Raw genomic sequence first — 17,666 nt, forward strand, 5'->3', positions numbered from 1 at the left:
TAGTAATACCAGTATCTGAAGGGAATGTTGATGAAAGAGGAAAAAGCTAGCAATATGGACTTTGCTCAATGATGACTTTTTTTTTTTTTCTATTAACCATCATAGTCATTCAGGCCATGTCTGTCACCTGCCAAAGGTTTGGTTCATAAATGCACGCCAGAAGTGGACTGGGGGTCAGGCTTAGCTATCTGGGGTGCAGGCTCTCTGGCCTGCAGTGTTCCTTCACCACAAAGAAGCTGCCGCGGGGAAAGGTTCACCAGCTGGCCTTGACCCTGAGGGAGGCCATGGCAAGGGGAAGGTGTGTTCATGTTGCAGGAGGACATGCCCTTGGGTTAGTTACCCCCGACACACTGGCCCCGGGGATTGAAAAACTTAGGAAATGGTATTGAGTAATCTGGGGCAGCTGCAGGGAGGGGGAGGCTACAGGAGCTGTGGGCTGGGCTGAAGGTGGGGGGAGGCTGGAGCCAGATAAAAGGCAATCCCCAACAGCCTCTGCTCATTCCCCCCCCAGTCCTCTCCCTCTGTCCTTCTGTCCCTCCTCTGTCCCTGCACCATGGGGCCTGCCTCGGGCCCCCGCCTGCTGCTGCTGCTACTGACCAGCCTCCCCCTGGCACTGGGGGACCCCATGTGAGTGGTCATGACCTCTCCCCAAACACAGCTACTTCTGAGGTTGGAGTGGTGCGGTCAGGTCCCAGGAGGATTCAGGGTGCATGTGGGTGCCTGTGCGGGCAGTGGGCAGTGGGTTGGAGTGATGGGGTCAGGTCCCAGGAGGATTCAGGGTGCATGCGGTGCCTGTGTGGGCAGTGGGCAGTGGGTCGGAGTGGTGGGGTCAGGTCCCAGGAGGATTCAGGGTGCATGCGGGTGCCTGTGTGGGCAGTGGGCAGTGGGTCGGAGTGGTGGGGTCAGGTCCCAGGAGGATTCAGGGTGCATGCGGTGCCTGTGTGGGCAGTGGGCAGTGGGTTGGAGTGATGGGGTCAGGTCCCAGGAGGATTCAGGGTGCATGCGGGTGCCTGTGTGGGCAGTGGGCAGTGGGTCGGAGTGGTGGGGTCAGGTCCCAGGAGGATTCAGGGTGCATGCGGTGCCTGTGCGGGCAGTGGGCAGTGGGTTGGGCTGTTAACGAATGCAGGCTGCCTGTGAGTTCAAGAGTTCATGAGTTGGGTGTTTGTGGAGTTCAGGGTGGTAATGCGGAGGGGGGTGCGGGTATTTCCAGAACCAAGCGTCTGCTGGTTTAGGGCACATGGGGTGTGGTGTTCAGTGATCCTGTGGCAGTACTGCTTTGGAAGCCCCGACATCTGACTACTGCATATGGGATTTGGGAGTTTCACGATGTGCGGGTGAGGGTTGGAATGCCAGGTCCCTAGAACGGCAGCCCTCCCATGCCCCACCCGCACCGGCAGGTTCTCCATGATCACCCCCAACATCCTGCGGCTGGAGAACAAGGAGACCGTGGTGCTGGAGGCCCATGACCTGAAAGAAAACACTGAAGTCACTGTCACCGTCCACGACTTCCCGGCCAAGAAGCAAGTGCTGTTCAGAGAGAAAACCGATCTGACCAGCGCCAATCAGTACATGAGCACCGTCACCATCCAGGTGGGGCACCTGCTGAAGCCCTGCAGCTCTCTGAGCCTCCCTGGTGCTGGTGTTGTGAGCCCATCGCACCTGGGAGCCTCCTCTTTCAATTAACCCCTCCCATCCCGAGCTCCTCTCCCCTGGGAGGTCCTCAGAGCCACCCCTGCCACCTGCCGCTGAGCCCCCCTTCTCATCCCCTTCTCTGACCCCTACCTCCGAGCCCCCTGCTCTCCCAACCTGGGCACACCAGGGAGACCAGAAGTGATGGGCAGGTGCTACTGGCAGGAGGGGCAGGTGTGGGCCCCACTGAATTCCTGGGCGCTGGATGTGGCCCAGGGGCCCGGAAAGACCCTCCTAATGATCCTCTGGTTGGTGCCTAGATGCCGGCCAACAAGGATGCAAAATCAGAGAAGGGAAGCAAGTTCGTGATTGTCCAGGCGGCCTTCGGGGCCACTGTGCTGGAGAAGGTGGTGCTGGTCAGCTTCCAGAGTGGGTACCTGTTCATCCAGACGGACAAGACCATCTACACCCCCAGCTCCACAGGTAAGGGGGTGGACGGCGGCTGGGGAGGGCCAGGGCTGGAGCCCCGCTGCCGGGAGAGCCAAGGGCTCACCTGCCGCCGCCTTTGTCTCCCACCGCCTTCCAGTCCTCTATCGGGTCTTCACCGTGGACCACAACCTGCTGCCCATAGGCCGGAGCGTTATCATCAGCATCCAGGTACCAGCCAGCCAGGGCCCCAGATCTGCCCCGAGCAGAGACCCAGGGAGAGACAAAGAGACAGGAGAGACAGAGAAAGAGACTCCGGAAAAGGCATACCTGCAGAGACTTAAAGGCAGAAGAAATACATAGAGCCCCAGACACAGAAAGAGCCCTAGAGACAGGGCAGGGATCCAGGGATACCACGTGGATCCTGGCTCCAGAGAAACCTCTGGCCACTGCGTGACTCCCGACGGGTCACTTCACCTTCCAGGACCTCAGTTTTCTCATCTGAAGATAGGGGTGACAGATAAAAAAAATGCTACGCAGTCCATTCCGCCTCCTGCAGCCAGAGGGCGACCACAAGCACCTAACTCAGGTCCTACCCTCGTCTGCCCAGAGCCCTCCAGGAGTTCCCACCTCCCTGGGGTAAAAGCCTAAGCTCTCCAGCGGTCCCCAAGGCCCCTGCATGACCTACCCTGTCCCCTCCCTGTCCTCCCCTCCTCTCTCTCTCTCTCTCTCTCTCTCTTTTCCCTCTACTCACTCTGCTCCAGCCACATGGGCCTCCAACTGCCATGTGGGACCTGCCCCAGGACCTTTGCACAGACTGTTCCCCTGTACCCAGAAAACCCCCTTCTTCCAAATACCCACACTGCCTGCCCCCTCACGTCCTGCAAGTCTTTGCTCCAATGTCACCCACATGCCAAATGTACAGAGAAGCCTCCCGGAGCATCCCGTAAGATTGCAAACCTTCTCCCCCTCAACATACACACACACCCCCCACTCTTCTCCCTTCCTGTCATCTCCTCTTAGCATCCTCATCAACTGGATTTATTCGTTTGCTAGTTGCCCCCTCCCCCAACCTCCCCAGAACCTAAATTCCACACCGGAAGGGATTTTCACCCGTGTTTTCAGGGCCTTACCTCCTGACCCCAACACGGTGTTTGGCGTGTAGTAGCTTAATAAAAATTTACTAGAAGGAATGGGGGGGGAGGGGGATGGGGGAGGGAGAATAGAAGGAGGAGGTGAAGGAGGGAGGGAAGAGGGGGGTGTCTTTCTCAGAGGATCGTCATGAGTATTTCTCAAGATCATGCAATGGTAACAGGGAGCAGGTTCCGGCAGCCCTGAGCTGATTTTGGGGGATCAGTGGAATTGTGGGGACCAGAGAACACATGCCTCTAACGACATAGCCTCGGCCCAGTTTCCGTCAGATGTCGCCTTGTAGCAACAGGAATCCATCATCCACAATTATCCCAATCCCCAAGAGGAGCCAGGAAAAAACCAGATGTTTACAGGACGTCTCCTGACGTTTAATAATTGGCAACAAATGAAATCATGTGTATTTGGTCGAACCACATGAAATTGGTATCCTCGTGGGTCAAAGAGTTGGATGTAGGCAATCCGTGGTGGCTCAGCACCCATGAGATGCTTCCCACAGAGTCCTGCCCAGAGTAGGTGATAAATGCTAGTGATCGTTAGTACTCGGACCGACACTGAGGGTGGTGAGCACCTGCTTACATCACCCGTGTCCCAAGCCAATGAGGTAGGGGCTCCATTTTTCTCCTTTTTCTACATGGGCCTATTGAGCACAGAGAGGTTAAGTACCTTGCCCAAGGTCGCACAGCTCATCCAGGGCAGAGTGGGGACTTGAATCCGGGCCGACTGACCCAAGTGCATGTTTAAAAACCACCGCCCCAATAGTCATTACACCATGACACGCAGAGAGTGGCCAGACACAGAGAGGGAGGGGACAGCCTAGGGGCTAAGCCCGGTCTCCGAAGAGTCACACCGTCCCTGTCTCCCTCCACAGTCCCCTGATGGTGTGACCGTCAAGCGGGGCTCCCTGTCCTCTCACAACCAGGATGGCATCTTGTCCCAGTCGTGGTACATCCCGGAGCTGGTCAAGTATGTCAGGCCTTCCTGGAGGGGGTTCCCTACCCCGGGGTGGGGGCGTGGGGGCTGCCAGGTGTGGCCGGCTCACTTGCGTGCCTGCCCCACAGCATGGGGCAGTGGAAGATACAAGCCCACTACGAAGATGCCCCGGAGCAGGTCTTCTCCGCTGAGTTCGAGGTGAAGGAATACGGTGAGAGGAGGAGGGAGCCGGGGTGGGGGCCCCGCGGGGCCGGGTCCCAGTGCTGGCGCCCTAACCTGTGTGTTTCTTCCCCCAGTGCTGCCCAGTTTTGAGGTCCAGGTGGAACCTGCACAGAAATTCTACTATATCGATAGTGCAGAGGGCCTGGATGTCACCATCATGGCCAGGTGAGGGGCCAGGTGGGAGGATAGGCAAGGAGGGCAGGTGAGGGGGCAGATGAGGGCCAGATGAGGATCAGGTGAGCAGGCCGGGGTGGAGCCAGGTGAGGGACCCTGGGGGGGGGCGGGGAGCCAGGTGAGGGGCTAGATGAGGGACCAGATGTGGACCAGGTGAGAACCAGGTGAGAACCAGGTGAAGGACCAGGGGCTCTGTGAGATGCGTCAGTGGAGGTTTGGAGGGAGGCCTGCCGTTCAGGAGACAAGCACCTGAGACTCTCTTGCCTCTCAGGTTCTTATACGGGAAGGAAGTGGACGGAACAGCCTTCGTCATCTTTGGAGTCCAGGATGGGGACCGGAGGATTTCTCTGTCTCAGTCCCTCACCCGTATTCTGGTGCCCTGCCCCTCCCAGCCGCCTCCACTCTGAACTCCCGCCCTCCCCCAGCCTAGCGCCTCCCCCTTCCTGAGCCTCCTTTCCTCTCCCCAGATTGAAGATGGCAATGGGGTGGCTACGCTGAAACGAAATGTCCTGCTGGAAGGGGTGCGACCCTCCCAACCAGATGCCCTGGTGGGGAAGTCATTGTACGTGTCAGCCACTGTTATCTTGCACTCAGGTGAGGCCTGGTCTGAGGGCAGAGGCCCAGCTGCGTGGGGAGGCCTGGTCTGAGGGGGGAGGCCCAGTAGGAAGGCGGGATCCAGTCTGACAGAGGAGGCCCAGTCTGAGGGGGGAGGCCCAAAATGAAGGTGGAGTCCAATCTGGAGGGGAGCCCGCCCTCATTGCTGGCCCCCTCAGGCAGCGACATGGTGGAGGCCGAGAGCAACGCGATCCCCATCGTGACCTCCCCCTACCAGATCCACTTCACCAAGACGCCCAAGTTCTTCAAACCAGCCATGCCCTTTGACCTCATGGTGAGACCCTGGGTGGGCCTGTACCCCACGCCCTGCTCCTGAGCACTGGCCATGCCTCTGGGTCCACCTGAGCCCCCTCCACCTGCCCCTGCACCCACAGGTGTTCGTGACAAACCCTGACGGCTCCCCGGCCCCCCACGTCCCCGTGGGGATCCAGAACTACAGAGTGCAGGCTTTAACCCAGAAAGACGGTGTGGCCAAGCTGACCATCAACACACCCGACAGCAAGAAGTCCCTGCACATCACTGTGAGTCCTTGCCCGCCTGGGGCCCCGTTCCAGAGAGCTGGGGGACTGAGTTTGCACAGAGGGACCCCATCTGTCCTTTGCCGGACATCCTGCCACCTGCAGAGTGGGGTTCTTTTATTTACATGAGGGGATTTTGCTGTTCACATAGAGGTGTTTTCATTCACATGGAGGGGTTCTTGTCTGCACAGCTATCTTTCTTTTTTTTTAAGACTTTATTTATTTGTCAAAGAGAGAGAAAGAGAGAGCAGGAGCAGGGGGAGTGGCAGGCAGAGGGAGAAGCAGACTCCCCACTGAGCAAGAAGCCCAATGTGGGGCTCGATCCCAGGACCCCGGGATCACCACCAGAGCCAAAGGCAGCCGCCTCACCAACTGAGCCACCCAGGCGTCCCTGCGTAGCTATCTTATAAGGATCGTTGTGATTACATTCGACCGACCTGGATAATCCAAACAATCTGCCCCATCCTCAGATCCTTAACCTAATCCCATTTGCAAAGTCCCTCTTGCCACAGAAAGTACCATGGACATCTGGAGGGTAGGGGGAAAGGGGGGACAGCATTCATCCCTGTTTCCTTGCCCAGGTAAGCACGAAGAAGGAAGGTATCCTAGAGTCTCGACAGGCCACCAGGACCATGGAAGTCCAACCCTACAACACCATCGGCAACTCCAGAAACTACCTGCATCTGTCTGTGCCTCGAGTGGAACTGAAGCCAGGGGAAACTCTCAATGTCAACTTCCACCTGCGAACGGACCCCAGCAAGGAGGCTCAGATCCGCTACTACACCTACCTGGTCCGTGGCTCCCTAGGATCCCAGGCCCCTCCTCTCTGCTTCCCCAGCACCCCCAATCCCAGGTCGCCCCATCCTCCCTCCCACCCTGCTGATCCTTAATGCCCACCTGTTCCCCCCAGATCATGAACAAAGGGAAGATTTTGAAGGTGGGCCGCCAGGAGCGGGAGAGTGGCCAGGACCTGGTCGTACTGCCCTTGACCATCACTTCGGACTTCATTCCGTCCTTCCGCCTGGTGGCTTATTACACAGTCTTTGGTAGCAGCGGCCAGAGGGAAGTGGTCGCCGATTCCGTGTGGGTGGATGTCAAGGACTCCTGCATGGGCACCGTAAGCTTCCTGAACCTTCCTTTGCCCTCACCTTGGGACTCCCCACCTGGCCAGTGTTTTCTCAGTCTCTGCCTCTCTCCGGCCTTCCGAGCAGGCTCTCCACCGTGGTCATGGCATTTCTGCCTCTGTCTTCTCCTTTCCCGGCTCCTTCTTGCGCCCACTCCCTGCCCTGCGACCTGTTTGGGCCTCAGGGCTTCTCGTGCTCCCGTATTCTCTCTCTCCTGGCCTTCCTGCCTTTGCTCTGCCTGGCTCCAGCTTTCCCCCCGCTCACCCACGAGGGCAGCCCCAAGACCTGGCCTGGCAGCGCTGACCCCTCACTCTGCCCCCCCCCCCAGCTGGTGGTGAAAGGCAGCGGGAAGGAACAGAGGTCACACCTGCCCGGACAGCAGACGACCCTCACCATCCAGGGAGACCCGGGGGCCCGCGTGGGCCTCGTGGCTGTGGACAAGGGTGTGTTCGTGCTGAACAAGAAGAACAAACTGACTCAGAGCAAGGTGTGCCTCCTGGTGCTACAGGGTGGAGGGAGGCGAGGCAAAGGGGTGGCGTTGGGCAGAGCGGGCGGTGGGCCTGGGGACAGCTCTGGAAGTGGGGTGAGGCGTGGGCTGGAGGGAGGTCAGAAGGGACACGGACGTGGGCTAGAAGTCAAGGCTGCAGAGGGGAGAGCAGATGGATGCAGACGGGCTGTGGCGGCCGACACAGCACACACAGCGCTGAGGGGGACCCGGGATGAGAATGCAGGGGTGGGTGCGGCCGCCGATGGCTCCTCCTGCCCTGCAGATCTGGAACGTGGTGGAGGCGGCGGACATCGGCTGCACAGCGGGCAGCGGAAAGGACTATGCCGGGGTGTTCGTGGACGCAGGCCTGGCCCTCAAGACCAACAAAGAACTGGAGACTCCCCAGAGGAGAGGTGAGGGCCGCTGAGGGGCGGGGCCTCCACCCCCAGATGCGGAGTGCAGGTGGAGGGCAGGGTTCTGGGGTCAGGGGGCCCTAGGTTCTAGTCCTGCCTCTGCCACCATCTAGCAAGTCACTGCTTTCTGAGCCTCAGTCTCCTCCTCTGTCAAATGGGAGCACCAGAGAGGAGTACGGTGAGGACTCACCAGGTCGGTGCTTAATCCACCCTAATATCTGCCTGCCCCCCAGATCTTGAGTGCCCCAAACCAGCCGCCCGGCGCCGCCGCTCCGTGGTGCTCACGGAGAAGAGGATGGACAAAGGTGGGAGCCCTGGGGTCCCAGCCAAAGAGGGAAGGGGGGCAGGCCCTGGCCATGGGGACGTCCTCCCCGCTGCGAGGCCCTGGCAGAGGGCGTGACACGCCGTCTGTGCCCCCACAGTGGGCCAGTACCCGAAAGAGCTGCGCAAGTGCTGCGAGGGCGGCATGCGGGACAACCCCATGAAGTTCTCCTGCGAGCGCAGGGCCCAGTTCGTCTCCCGCGAGGAGTCGGAGAGCTGCGTGAAGGCTTTCCTCGAGTGCTGCAAATACATCAGGCAGCTGCGGCTCAACTACAGCCGCATGGACAACCTGGGACTGGCCAGGAGTGAGTACACCTGTGGGGGGGGGGCTCTCTGAGAGAGAGGAAGGGGCCTAAGGGGAGAGGAGGTGCACCTGTCTGGGGAAGAGGCCCTGTCCCAGAGGGGAGGATGCCTCTGTCTGAGATGGGTTTTCAACTGGCCTTGACCAAAGAAAACTCATTTATGTTGCCTTCCAAAGTGGTGCCTAACTCCATGCCTAACATCTATTGATTCATTTTCATTCACTCATTCATTCATTCATTCATTCATTCATTCATTCCAGTCTGGATAAGACAAAACGTGTACACGCTTGAAGTTTTACATCTCAGTCCAAATATATCTTAAGCAAAGCTAAGAGAAATATCTTTTTTTTTTAAAGAGTTTATTTATTTATTTATGATAGACACACACAGAGAGAGAGAGAGAAGCAGGCTCCATGCAGGGAGCCCGACATGGGACTCGATCCCTGGTCTCCAGGATTGTGCCCTGGGCCAAAGGCAGGCGCCAAACCACTGCGCCACCCAGGGATCCCCAGAAATTTCTCTTATAATAACCCCATTTACAGCAAAAACCAGAGCTGTCTCCACCACAAAGTGGCACTGATAGAAATGACCGGAGTCCTAAGCGCCATTTGCTGAGAGGCTTTGAGCTCAGTGAGGCCTGATCCCTCCTTTTTAAAAATGCTTTTTGGTTTGTCTTGATTAGAGATCTTTCTGCTAAGGATGGGCACCGTCAAAACTGAACCTAGGGAAAGCGCGCCACTGTCAGCACAGGGCATTTTGTGAGGGTCACCTTGGCAAACTTCCCAGCTCATCCCACCCTGCCCACATGGCTCTTTTTAATCATTTTAGGCGGAGCGTTCGCTGCTCTGGTGATCGCTCTGATTGGCCCTTTGAACATTTCTTTTGCACATCCCACTGTTTTCATGGGGAACAGGAAATCGCGTCCTTCAAATTGGGCTCCAAGAATAAAAGCCCACGTGAACGGCTCTTGAAATCAAGGGAAATTACCTTATCAACTACTGGATGAAAAGTCATGAAAGAGGATGTCTTTGCTTAAAAACTGAGGAAGAACGGGGCCATTTCACTGCTGCCCGAGCAAAGCAAAAATCATCCTTTTTTTTTTTTTTCTTTAAGCAATCTCCAACAGAAAAAGTGGAAATGGGTATAAAAATCTTTTTTTTCCCCTCTGAACTCGTTGGGGCCCCACCACCGCCAACTAGCTCAGTGTGGATTTTCTAGAAGCAGAGATGTTCCCCCACAAAACTCAGCACAGCCACCAGAATTGGGATATTAATGTTGACTTGTTGCCACCGCCAAACCCTCCAGCCCCATTCGAGTTGCACCAGCGATTTCGCTTTGGTTTGGTCTGGTTTGGTTTGGGTTTGGGTCCTTTTTTTTTATATTTATTTATTTGTTTATTTATTTATTTATTTATTTATTTATTTATTTATTTATTTAACTTAGAAGTAAGCAGTCACCTCTTAAAGGCAGAATTTGCCAAAGTGGACAAATATTTCTAAATTCTTTTAGCTGGAAGACTACCATTCCAACAACCTACAGACTTCCTTTCTCAAAGAGGAGTATTAGACAAAAATATTTGATCTACTGGCATCTGGCTTACATATGCTCAGCTGCTTTCATCCTCTAGCATTGTGTACTTCTTTCAGACAAATTGGGGTGAGACAGAGAGTTGCTCACATGTTCATCCTCCAAAGGCACTTTGATGGGTTATTCCAGAATGTGGGTGGATTTAGGTATTGGCAGGTTTCACCAATTTGTTATTAGGCAGACCCAGAGCTGAGTTACGAGCTGCCCATTGTGTCTTGGAGAAAGCCCAGACAGGGCTTTCCTATTCCGGCCCTACTTTACCTACATGTTGATGGTGTCAGCCACGCTTTAAAAGGTCACTCCCTCTCCGGGGGTCTCGTCAGGTCTGGGGAGTCTCTCGAGCCACCTGCTTGCTTCAGGACCATAACTCAGATGCAGCAGGGACAGAGCCCCAGAGCCACTGTGCTTAGAGGCTCAAGCGAATGCTTTCATTTCTATGAAAATCGGGGGAAGGGTAAATAGTATAACCCAGCCTGGATTATTTTTGCTCTTATACCAACACAGTTGTAAAATACAATTTTTAATACTATTTTTATGGAGGAAGGAGCGACAAAGGCAAACATACCTGCCCCCTGCCAAGGTCATCACGTGGCCATGGATGTGTTTTGCTGCTAGGAATCCCTCCAGAGATACAGAGATAAATATCTCCAGGGACAGTGGGGAAAATGGGTCTGTTCTAAACCCAAATTGCTCCCTTCCCCACCCCCTGCCTCCCAGGTGACATGGATGAGGACCTATTCCTGGAAGAGGACATCGTTTCCAGAAGCCAATTCCCTGAGAGCTGGCTGTGGACCATAGAGATTCTCAATGAACCTGAGAAAAATGGGTAAGGCTGAGTTCGCCCCCACTTCAACCCATGGCCCAGGCCAGCTCCTACAGTACCCCAGACTGGACCACTTAATTTGCATGCACCCCAATCCCCCTCTTTTCTGGAATCACCGTGCAGCCTCACAACCCAGCCTAGAAAAATCAAGAGTCAGGCTATCTACATGTGCCTAGCTGCCCCCTGGCACTCTTCCCTTGGGGCCCCTCCACACTGGCTCTCCCCCACAACCCTGACACATGTCTTCTCCTAACACCCCAACTTCTCCCCCCATCCAGAATCTCCACGAAGACCATGAATGTGTTTTTGAAAGACTCCATCACCACTTGGGAGATTCTGGCTGTGAGCTTGTCAAAGAAGAAAGGTGAGAGAAGGTGGTGGCCCCATCCTCAGGAGGCAGGGACCCCAGAGCCACTGGGCATTCTCTCCCATGCAAAGAAATCCTCATTTCTTGGTGACTGAAGGGGTGTCAGGTCCTCTCTGTGGGTGACATAGTCAGTGCTTCTTGTAGATAGATATCCTTTTGAGAGCAGTTTTAGGTTCACAGCAAAATTGACGGTAGGGTAAGAGATTTCCCCCATACTTCCATGCTACCTCCCCACAAGCACAGGCTCCCCAAATCCCGGCATTCTGAACCAGCACAGTGTATTATTACATCATCATCACCCCAAGTTCATAGTTGACAGTAGGGTTCATTCTTGGTACTGTTCAATCTATATCCACCCTTGTGGTATCTTACAGAATAATTCGCAATGACAAACACCCTTAAGGAGTGATATGGATAGGATGATGGGTAAAGCGATTAAGAAAAAGTATAAGAGGAAGCAGAATGAAATGCATGATTGGAACATGGGTGGTCAGATTATGAAACCAAGGCCACCACCTCAGAGAACCCGGGAACCCTGGCCCGACGTGAGTGGTCTCGAGGAGGGTGAGGAGCAGGATGAGGAGAGGGAGGCGCTAACTTTAAGTGTCAATTTTATCTATTTTTTAAAAGATTTTATTTATTTGTTCATGAAAGACACAGAGAAAGAGGCAGAGACATAGGGAGAGGGAAAAGCAGGCTCCCTGTGGGGAACCTGATGCAGACTCGATCCCAGAACCCTGAGATCATGACCTGAGCCAAAGGCAGATGCTCAACCACAGAGCCACCCAGGCACCCCTACATGCCAATTTTAAGTGGGCGCCAAAAAGCTCAGGCGCCCCGATAAGTAATATTTTCACGCAATCATTTTTTAAAAATCAATGTGAATGCAAAAACAAAAAGAAATCTGTGGTGAACAAAATACCTACATTTTAAATAGAAGCCAGCGCCGTGCCAAGCCGTACTGGGGTTTGATGCCAGAGAGAAAATGTGTGTCCCTGTGCCTGATTTATGTATATTTTAATTTTTTCCCTGAACATTAAAATAGCTGGAAAAAGATTGAAATATTAAAAAGTGGGTGTATGAAGACTGATGATACCTGACTTATGCCAAACCAACGATTTAAGTGATTTTTAATAATTTTATTGTGTTACAGTTTATAGTAAATTACACCTCATTACCATTTTCCTTCAAGGTTTCCAAAATCTGCTTCTTTGCTTGTCTTGTTTTAAATGAAGGAATTGAAACTGTTTGGCAGTTTCTCTTGAACAAGCAATGATGGCACAGCACGATCATGTAGGCCGGGGCACCTACCCCTGGGGAGCTGTGTGGCCTGAGTCAAGTTACTCAACCTCTCTGTGCACATCCATAAAGCAGGCACAATAGAAATAGCATTTACTCAGAGTGTTGTTGGGAGGATTTTATGAGTTGATACACAGAAAGCCCTTATGATGGGGCCTGGCATATTATAGATGTCCGATGAGTGTGAGTTATCATTGGAGCCAGACATATATTAGAGACCAGAGAGTAAATGCCTTTCAGAGATGCATGGCTATCTCCTTAAATACCGCAAATCATGCACCAGAAGTCACTTTTTTTTTTTAATTGATAGATTTGTTAAAACAGTTTTCAGTTTGAGCAAAAAGCACAGTCGCCACACATCCCTCCATGCCCCCCTCCATCCCCATTTGTGTTAGGGTGGTACATTTGCTATAATCGATAGGCCAATATGGATATATGATTTTTTTCTAAGATTCATTTATTTATTTATTTGAGAGGCAGGGGAGGAGGGAAGGGAAAGAGAGAATCCTGAAGCAGACTCCCCGCTGAACGGGGAGCCCGACTTGGGACTCAATCTTATGACCCTGAGATCATGACTTGAGCCGAAATGAAGAGTCGGATGCTCAACAGACTGAGCCACCCAGGTGCCCCTGGATATGTTATTATTAATTGCAGCCAGTAGCCTTGAGCTCCCCCCCTTTAGGGGTTGTACCTTCTGGGGGTTTGGACAAACCTGTAATGACATGTAGCCACGGTTCCAATATCACACAGAGGAGTTGTTTCATCGCCTTAAAAATAACATGGATGGTGCGTCAGAAGTCCTTCTTTTGGTTCTCCTTCAGTCCTTTTATCTTGTTCAAAGGGAAGAGCTCAGTCTGGGGCAAGCACCCCTTCCTCTCCCCGGTTCTTGTTAACAACTTCAATCAGTGAGGAGAGGGGAGCAGGTGCCACTTTCTGCAGGCACCACACAAGCTAACCAGTATTGAACAAAACCGTTTTGTTTTCCTTGAGAGAACCCTCCTATTTATGGTGCAAAAGCTCGTTTTTCACACACCATCGTAAATTCGATTTGAGTTTAAAAATGTGAAAACAGGGGCATCTGACTGGCTCAGTCAGTGGAAGGTGCCACTCCCGATCTCAGGGTCGTGAGTTCAAGCCCCACACTGGGTGTAGAGATTACTAAAAAAAATAATTTTTTTTGAAAATGTAAAAGCAAATAGTAGATAAGAAATGGGTAAATAGCTCCCATGACTAGAGCAAACACCCCAAGGGTGGTGAATAAATGACTGTAGGTTAGGAAATAAGGATTTTGTTCAAGTCTCTGATAATTTTTTTCACCACTGAAGAATAAGCACCAAAAAAAAAATCTTAATAGATTTCTTAATGTAACATTATTTTTGTTTTATTTTTTTAGTGTAACATTATTTTAAATATCTTTTTGCAGATTTTGCTTGCATCAATCAACCCTTTGTTTGAATTTAATGCAATAACTGTTGTATTTCAAATAACCATTGTTTCTGGCATCATTTTCACTGCTTGTAGATCAGCCCTGTCCATTGGAAATACAGAGCGGCAGATGCAAGCTTTATGTCATTTTAAATTTCCTGGTAGCCCCAAAAGAAAGGAGTAGGTGAGGGATGCCTGGCTGGCTCAGTTCATAGAGTATGCAACTCTCGATCTCAGTTGTGAGTTCAAGCCCCATGTTGGGCATGGAGCCTACTTGAAAAAAAAGAAAAGAAAAGAAATAGGTGAAATCAATTTTATTATATATTTTCTTTACAAAACATGCCCCAAATATTATTCTTTCAACATTGTTTTATTCTTTCAACATTTTATAAACATGCACAAAACCACTTCACACTAGTAATGATGTTACGATAAATCTTTTAATATTTAAGGATAACCTATTAACATCTCAAAATTAGGAATGATATATTTTACTTCTGTTTGCACTAAACCTTTGAAATCCAGCACGTATTTTATACCTGCAGAGCAACTTCAATTAGGGTGCTAACTTTTTTTTTTTTTAAGATTTTTTAAGTCATCTCTACACCCAACGTGGGGCTCAAACTCACAACCCTGAAATCAAGAGTCACACTTTTCCCCAACTAAGCTGGCCAGGTGCCCCTAGGCCTTCACTGGAAACACTTTGATCTGTATTTTAGGATCTGTAAAATGTACAGTCGTAAAGGTATATTGGCATATCTAAATTGTTCCAAGCATACATTTAAAGGTTTTTCCGATCACTGAATCAAGCATCATTTTCTAAAGTGAGATATTATTCACATACCATGAAAGTCACTCTTTGAAAATGTATAGTTCAGGGGGTTGTAGCATATTCATGACAAACATCAGTTTTTAAGTTTAAATCTGAGTGAAGTGAAATGAAATAGAAGTAGGAATCCAGTTCCCACGAGAGCGAGCCATATTCCAAGTGCCTGGTAACCACAAGGAGCTCGGGCTACCATTTTGGAGAGTGCAGATAGGAGCCATTGATTATGCTTGAGTTCTTCCCACCTGCACACCTACCTATGAATAAAATCACAAAAGAGGATGGAAATCGTCCCATCACGGCAACTCCCAGCTGCCACCACCATCGGTAAGGTATCACCATTGAAGTTGTTCAGTCCGTGGGCCCCTACAAACACAGCCTGAGCTTGGCCCAGCTCCAGCAGTCAGGGTAAGCACTGAGCCTCTGTCCACCTCCTTCCCTTGACACTCCACTTCCGGGCAGGGATCTGTGTGGCTGACCCCTATGAAGTCACAGTGCTACAAGACTTCTTCATTGACCTGCGGCTACCCTACTCTGTTGTACGTAATGAGCAGGTGGAGATCCGAGCCATACTCTACAATTACCAGGAGAGAGAGGATATCAAGGTGGGTCCCTGGGATGACAGAGGCATGATGGCAAGCTTGGAGGGGGTGGTGGTGGTCATGCTGGTGGCCCGTGGCACACACCCCTAACTGATCCTCTGTCCCCAACAGGTCAGGGTGGAACTACTCTACAATCCAGCCTTCTGTAGTCTGGCCACATCTAAGAAGAGCTACCAGCAGATTGTAAACATCCCAGCCAAGTCCTCCGTGGCTGTGTCTTATGTCATTGTGCCTCTGAAGATTGGCCTCCATGAGGTGGAGGTCAAGGCCGCTGTCTACAGGCATTTCGCCAACGATGGTGTCAAGAAGATCTTGAAGGTCGTGGTGAGTCCTTGGGGGTGCTTGCGACTCCTTGCCCTTCAGGAGAGGCTCCTGTCTCCCATGCTGTCAACCCAAGTTGGAGATCCAGGCCCTGAGACACTAAGTGTCTCAACTTAGGAAATTTAAGAGTCCTTACGCACTTGGAAGTAGGAACCAGGACTAGGGTGAGTGAGTGAGAACTTTGAGGGGGAACCAAAAAACTCAATAATAAAAATCAGTGATATATTTTTTTAAAGCTTTTATTTATTTATTTGACACACAGAGAGAGAGAAAGAGAGAGACAGAGAGAGAGACAGAGGGACAGAGCACAAACAGGGGGAGTGGCAGGCAGAGGGAGAGAGAGAAGCAGGTTCCCCTCAGAGCAGGGAGCCCCATGTGTAGCTGGATCCCAGGACCCCAGAATCATGACCTGAGCCAAAGGCAGATACTTAACTGACTGATCCAGGCACTCCCAGTGATAGATTTTTAAATGAAAATATATTTTATTATCACATATGATATTTTTAACACAGTTCAGTATAGAGGAGTTTTCTTTTGACCTTAAAAGTCTTGGGAAAACATGTTGCACAAAATAAATTTTATTTATTTCCTTATTTATTTATTTTTAAGATTTTATTTATTTATTCATGAGAGACACACAGAGAGAGGCAGAGACATAGGCAGAGGGAGAAGCAGACTCCCTGCGGGGAGCCCGATGCAGGACTCAATCCCAGGACCCTGGGATCATGCCCTGAGCCAAAGGCAGATGTTCAACCACTGAGCCACCCAGGCACCCCTCACAAAACAAATTTTAGAAAGCAATAACATATAATGTGAGAATATAAGAACTTCTATTTTTATCTATGATTTCTACCCTTAGGATATACCTTAACAGTTATATATCTACTCTTTCCTACAGTGATGAACATTCACAAATATAATAGGAGATCAAGTCATTAATAAAAACAAAAGCCTCTTATCTTTTATTAATATTTTCAAGCAAAATGTGAGATCATAAATAAGAGCAACAATATTTTAATGCACTGTTTTAAGAAATCAAAATTAATGCCAGAAAAATCCATGATGGACAAAAGATCAAAATTTTAAACACAGAGACGACCTGACAATGTCAAGTCAAGCTATAGTAGAGCCTGAAGCTAAAAGGGAAAATAGGGCCCCCATATACATGTCTTTTTTTAAGTGTTAAAATTGATTAATGGTTGATTTTCCCAAAAAATTTTAAAGTAGTTGAAAAAATATTGAAACATTGAAAAGCAAATGCTTTAAAACTAACAGTGCTATTTTACAGTCAAATGTCTTATTAATACCCCAATCAGGATTGATTATAATTTTTCTTTCCTGACTTTAATGGAACCAAACTCACATATTTTTTAAGACTTTATTTTTAAGTCATCTCTATACCTAACGTGGGACTTTGAGTTTACAACCCTGAGATCAAGAGTCACACTTGATCCGACCCTACCAACCGAGCCAGCCAGGTGCACCCAAACTCATGTTTTTTTCAACTACTTTAATGTTCTGGAATATAATGAACCATGAAAACATACATACAGGGCACCTGGGTGGCTCAATGGTTGAATATCTGCCTTTGGCTCAGGTCATGATCCTTGGGTTCTGGGATCGAGTCCCACGTCGGGCTCCCTGCAGGGAGCTTGCTTCTCCTTCTGCCTATGTTTCTGCCTTTCTCTCTGTGTCTTTCATGAATAACTAAATAAAATCTTTTTTAAAAAAAACATACATACAAATATATATCTAGGAGCTCTTTTTTTAAGTTTTTTTTTGTTTTGGGCTTTTTTTTTTTTTAATAATCTCTACACCCAATGTGGGGCTCAAACTCACAACCCCTAGATCAAGAGTCACATGCTCTTCTGACGAGTCAGCCGAGTGCCCCTAGGGATACATTTTTTATTATCCTTTTTGTCTGGGGCCCTTATGTCATTGTGCCTCTGAGGGTTGGCTCAGTATGGGAACCAATGGGATGCAAACCTAGTAGGGTTGCTGGAGCCTGAATGGTCCAGCGCCCAAGAGCCAGAGTGCCCACAACTTCCCAATTCTGCAATCCCAGATGCTGGTAACTTGAAATCCAGTGTGGAGGAGATATCC

At 50.7% G+C, this 17,666-nt stretch overlaps 1 protein-coding gene across 1 annotated transcript in view; it reads left to right on the forward strand.

Moving 5' to 3' along the window:
* The first annotated feature begins 501 nt into the window (after positions 1-501).
* C3 (complement C3) overlaps positions 502-17,666 on the forward strand; it is a 32,108-nt gene continuing 14,943 nt past the window's right edge. The window contains exons 1-21 of the mRNA XM_055343879.1: positions 502-627; positions 1,398-1,590; positions 1,950-2,112; positions 2,216-2,286; positions 4,076-4,170; positions 4,266-4,348; positions 4,434-4,524; positions 4,805-4,907; positions 5,001-5,127; positions 5,307-5,422; positions 5,523-5,669; positions 6,248-6,457; positions 6,577-6,783; positions 7,119-7,277; positions 7,561-7,690; positions 7,924-7,995; positions 8,113-8,316; positions 10,618-10,726; positions 11,002-11,087; positions 15,103-15,245; positions 15,354-15,566. Of these exons, the coding sequence (XP_055199854.1) occupies positions 554-627; positions 1,398-1,590; positions 1,950-2,112; positions 2,216-2,286; positions 4,076-4,170; positions 4,266-4,348; positions 4,434-4,524; positions 4,805-4,907; positions 5,001-5,127; positions 5,307-5,422; positions 5,523-5,669; positions 6,248-6,457; positions 6,577-6,783; positions 7,119-7,277; positions 7,561-7,690; positions 7,924-7,995; positions 8,113-8,316; positions 10,618-10,726; positions 11,002-11,087; positions 15,103-15,245; positions 15,354-15,566 (2,796 nt within the window). The 5' untranslated portion in view covers positions 502-553. The remainder of the gene's footprint in view (positions 628-1,397; positions 1,591-1,949; positions 2,113-2,215; positions 2,287-4,075; positions 4,171-4,265; positions 4,349-4,433; positions 4,525-4,804; positions 4,908-5,000; positions 5,128-5,306; positions 5,423-5,522; positions 5,670-6,247; positions 6,458-6,576; positions 6,784-7,118; positions 7,278-7,560; positions 7,691-7,923; positions 7,996-8,112; positions 8,317-10,617; positions 10,727-11,001; positions 11,088-15,102; positions 15,246-15,353; positions 15,567-17,666) is intronic.

Source organism: Nyctereutes procyonoides, unplaced genomic scaffold (genome assembly GCF_905146905.1).
Source record: "Nyctereutes procyonoides isolate TBG_1078 unplaced genomic scaffold, NYPRO_anot_genome, whole genome shotgun sequence".
NCBI classification, from domain to species: domain Eukaryota; kingdom Metazoa; phylum Chordata; class Mammalia; order Carnivora; family Canidae; genus Nyctereutes; species Nyctereutes procyonoides.